We start from the raw sequence: 4,416 nt of genomic DNA, 5'->3' as shown, positions 1-4,416 counted from the left end.
GAGGTTTGGAATATTTGGGCATTTATTTAGTTTTAAACTTGGCACTCGACAAAGCAAACTTGGTTTGCATGCCAAGAGAAGTGAAAGCAGACGCAACTGGACAGGTCAACATCCTCGTTTTGATTCCCTCGCAAAACATAACTTGGGTTCAAAGATAAGAAAACGCGACACAAAAACAAAGTACCACTTGTTTCTTCATCCTCCTTTTTTTTTTTAAATTACTATATATTTCCGCTTCACATACGCAAACCCTACCCTGCACATTCTAAATACATAATAACTAAATCAAACAGGAGTTAGTTTGAGTAATAAGCGACTTGGTTCTGCTTAAGTGAGGTCTTGAGTTCGATTCCTCATAGATGCAGAAAACCTCCGCTGGGAGACTCACTCAGGTACGCGACGCGGGTCGGATCCGGACATAATCAGAACAAAACTCTGGTGAATCGAGAGAGGAACAAAAAAAAATCAAACGGGCCAGTAATCTATTAATGCTTGCTTTCACATACCAAATACCTCTTAAAGTAAAATTCATACTTGACTTCTTCATCTCCCAGTCGTTGGGTATTTGTGAGCTCGTCATCACTCAAAAGTCAAAATTATAAAAGCAACATCATTAAAGCTTGGCTCGTAAGAAACACGGACAACCCACTTCCCTGTTTTAAAAAATCTCTATTCTAGAACGCCATTGACATCACCCGACCAAAAAACCCACCGTTTCTTCTTTACGCAAGGCGAATAAAATAGAACCTCAACCTAACAAGTGGCTATCTCTATCGGCTTAGCCCACTAAGCTGGCATTGGATGCCCACTTCTTCCCAATTAACAGGTTCACACCCCACCAGTTGTGATGAATTAACTCTTTCCTTTAAGAATAGCAGTGCTGTGCAGAGCACCAAAATTAATTAATTAATTACTTAATAATGATGATTCGTCATGCTGTCTAATATTGAGATTCCAAATCTTCAACTCTATCATCATATTCATGCTTTTCTAGATCAAAACCAAATTTACAATCCAGCCCCTTCAACTCCCCCTTCTCATCACCTACCCCACAAAAAACCAAAAGAGACAATGCTAAAAAAAGAAAAGAAAAGAAAAGAAAAAAGGAAGTCATATCTGCCCTAATCTTGTTCGGTTCCATCATCAGTCACCACCGCCACCTCACGTTGACTCGAACACCAAACCCATATTCCCGGCCATGTTCTCCTGCATCGCACCCTGAATCACATGTCGGTGCTCCCCCTCGTATGTCACGACCAGCATCGTCGGGTCATCGGTCGCCCGTTCCACATGTTTCCTCGCCGGACACCCTCTCACTGTGCTGCACTTGTAGTACCCTCTGTTTCCACATCACCAAAAACAAATAACCACAGCAACGTCAGAGAGTTTGCCACCTGTAATCAGATCGACGGCTAAAGTTCAGCTCACATGTCACTCACCGTGGGTATGGTGACCCCTTGATCGGCTTCTGACCGTACTTCCTCCACGAGAACTCATCGGGCGGAATGTCCGCTATCTTGGAACTTACCGCCGGCACCCTCACCGTCTTCTTCACCCGATTTTTCCTGGATTTAATGAAATTTATTTCGAATAAATCAGTTTTAGTGTGAAATAAATAAATTCAATGAGATGAATTAAATTACAAAATGCGCCGTTGTTGCTAACATGAGCCGGGGGTGTTATTAGGAAGGTCAACAGTCAAAGAAAATGAAGATAACGACAAGAGGTTATTATTTTGGTAAGTTTGAATTTTTCTGATTTCACAGCATCTTCTCAATCATAAAGGCAGCATAAAACAGGACCCTATGTCTTGTCACTTTCACGCGTGTTCTGTTTTTAATGACTTTAACTGCACCATTACCCAAATCGTTGACTCCATCCTCCCGACTCGTCCACACACGACCGAGTCCACTACCCAAGACTCGCTTCCATAACCGTTTACTGAGTTGACGAGTCAACTCGGAGCCGAGAACGGGCCAAATGGGGGAAAGAGAGAACTGAAAAAGTGAAAAGCTTTCACAGCGTACCTTCTCTTAACGCAGTGACATTTGCCGGAGCCCGAGACCTCGTCGGAGCGATCGCGGTGGTCATGACATCTTTTCTTGAACGATCCAGAGGAAAGAGGAGGCTTCCCACCGGACGCCGTCGGTGCCGCCGGAGTCAAGAAGAGAGACGAGCCTTGCTTGCCGTTCGAAACGCTGCCGTCTCCGGTAATGGCGGACGACATAAACGACGAGTTTGACGAGACGCTAAAGGTTTCCTTGGAGAACTCCAACTCCAAGGGTTTAGTCTTGGAGCTGACGATATTGGGCTTTGTAAAATCAAGAGTCAAACTCTGCGGCGCCTGTGACGGAACGAAACTAGAAGGCGCGTGCTGCGCAGGGGCCTGACTTACAATAGGACTCGGAGACACGGTGGCCGGAGAGGTGAATTGCGCCGGAGATAGACTAAATGAATGCATTTGAGAAACCGAGGCGGAGGACGGAGATGGAGCGGTAGCAGAAGACGAGGAGGAAGGAATGGGGGCTCGCCTGAACCGGGCGTGACCGGTCCGGTTGAGGAGGGAAATGAGCTTCTTGAACTTCGAAACGGTGAGGTCCGTGAGGTCGGTACAGTCCAAGCGATTGGGCTGGTGAGAGAGAAGACGGATCAGGTGCTCCATGCCCCTGAGGCCTTCCGACGCAGCCTCCTGGATTGCCTTCTGCTCGTCGATTTTGGGGAACCCCATAAGCTCCACAGCCATCACAGCTACGAAACAGAGAAAAGAGAAATCCTGAGAACCGAAACTTAGACGGTCATAGGAAGAAGACGAAGGAGCAGACGCAGAAGGAGACGCGGATTGAGATTTGAGAGGGGAAAAGAGTAAAGGAAAGAGAGGTAAGGGGAGAAATATATCGAGGGTTCGCGTCACCGGACGACCGGGTCATAGAGAAGAGGAGAGAGACGGGTTTGACTTAAACCCGATTTTCTTAGTCTCTCCGCTAAGGTGATTTTTAGAGATTCCATATATTTTCTGTTTATTTTATAAAATCGCTGTCAGCTTTATTCTGCGCATAGCGTATTCCTGTGAATCATCTCTATTGAATTTTTTAAGTAGGAAACATAAATTAGCAAAATGATTGAAATAATTAAGGTTTTTTTTTTGCCGAAATAATTAAGGTCTTTGAGAGGGTTTGAAAATTAACTTTTTTATGTTAAGAGGATTAGTAAATTGGTTTGGCTGTCTTTGATTGCTTCTGCTTGAGGGCTAAAAGCAATTAAAAAAATTAGAAAATTGTCTAGATGTTTGGAATAACGAGTGATATCTTGTCTTTTAAGAATAAATTAATATTAGGCCCTCTGCATTTGGAAAAAATTAAAAATTGTTCATATGTTACAAGTAAAAATTTGACTAAACAATAAAGATCGTTGAGTTTAATAATGTTAGATGTGCTTTTTATGACATCAGATTTAAGATTCAATTGCCAACTCAAAATTACCTGTCACCTGAATTAAAGAAATAAAAAAAAATGAATGTGTTTATTGTCATTAGTAGAACTCATTATGTGGTGAGATTACACTGTTTAAAAAACGTCCACACGTTACATGGTACATATAAAAATTTGACCAAACGATAAAGATTATTAAATGTAATGACGTAAGAATCGTCAAATCAAATTTTGCCTGTCACCAAATTTTTTTCCGAAAAAATGACCAAATATCAATATTATAGAGCTTATTGTCGTGGTGCAGTGAGATTAAGTTGTACTCTTCCGGTCCTTAATATAAGACCTATTTAACTAATTTGATTAGATTAAGAAAATTAGGTAAGTTAGTTAATTATAAAAAAATGACATATTTTTCCTAAAACACCTTAATCATCTTTCTTAATATCCCATCTCTCTCTTCTACTTGATTATGGTTGAGGAAGTATCCATATGGGCAATTTAGAGAAAATTGATAAATATGAGAAATGGGTCTTATATTTAGAACCAAAATCAACTCATGAATTAAGTTTTATATTAAGGACCGAAGGAGTATTTGAATCATTTATTTTTTTAAATTTTCAAGCGATGATTTTTAAGCAAAAAATTCTTTTAAAAAACATACATGATATTTATCTCATTGAACGTGAAATAAATATATTAATAATGTTAAAATGTTAATATTTCTTAAACTTAACTGCCACACTTCAGAATGAACCGTCCAGCCCCACTCTATCATATATTTCGGGAAAACCATAATTATTTGAAATTTTAATATTTTAATTACTTATATATTGGGACACATAATCCTTTGATCCTTTCTAATTCAAGGACTGACATCGCCTCGCCATGAGGCTGCTTTCGACCTTGCCTTTTTCTGTATAATAAATTAAAAGGACATATTTATAATTGACTTGTTCATTGCTTCGGTTTATTACTTTCAATTTTTTTA

General features: G+C 40.3%; 1 protein-coding gene across 1 annotated transcript; it reads right to left on the bottom strand.

The window, feature by feature from the left end:
- Nucleotides 1-946: 946 nt before the first annotated feature.
- LOC114757412 (probable WRKY transcription factor 17) lies at nt 947-2,853 on the bottom strand. Its single transcript, XM_028946465.1, has 3 exons — nt 2,028-2,853; nt 1,440-1,565; nt 947-1,339 (listed from the first exon to the last, which is right to left on the bottom strand). The coding sequence occupies exons 1-3, from the start codon at nt 2,741-2,743 to the stop codon at nt 1,162-1,164; spliced, it is 1,020 nt and encodes a 339-aa protein (XP_028802298.1). The 5' UTR covers nt 2,744-2,853; the 3' UTR covers nt 947-1,161.
- Between the last annotated feature and the right edge of the window lie 1,563 nt (nt 2,854-4,416).

Source organism: Neltuma alba, unplaced genomic scaffold (assembly GCF_004799145.2).
Source record: "Neltuma alba isolate B1F8T4 unplaced genomic scaffold, ASM479914v2 tig00010594_pilon, whole genome shotgun sequence".
Classification (NCBI taxonomy): Eukaryota; Viridiplantae; Streptophyta; class Magnoliopsida; order Fabales; family Fabaceae; genus Neltuma; species Neltuma alba.
Note: the sequence above shows the minus strand (reverse complement) of the source record. Positions and strands in the feature narration are given on the sequence as shown.

Excerpts from the sequence above, each read along its gene's own strand:
- LOC114757412 (XM_028946465.1), bottom strand. The coding sequence starts at position 2,743 with ATGGCTGTGGAGCTTATGGGGTTCCCCAAAATCGACGAGCAGAAGGCA. Across the intron at positions 1,566-2,027 it reads TGTCACTGCGTTAAGAGAAG|GAAAAATCGGGTGAAGAAGA; the intron begins GTACGCTGTGAA and ends CATTAAATCCAG. Across the intron at positions 1,340-1,439 it reads AAGGGGTCACCATACCCACG|AGGGTACTACAAGTGCAGCA; the intron begins GTGAGTGACATG and ends ATGTGGAAACAG.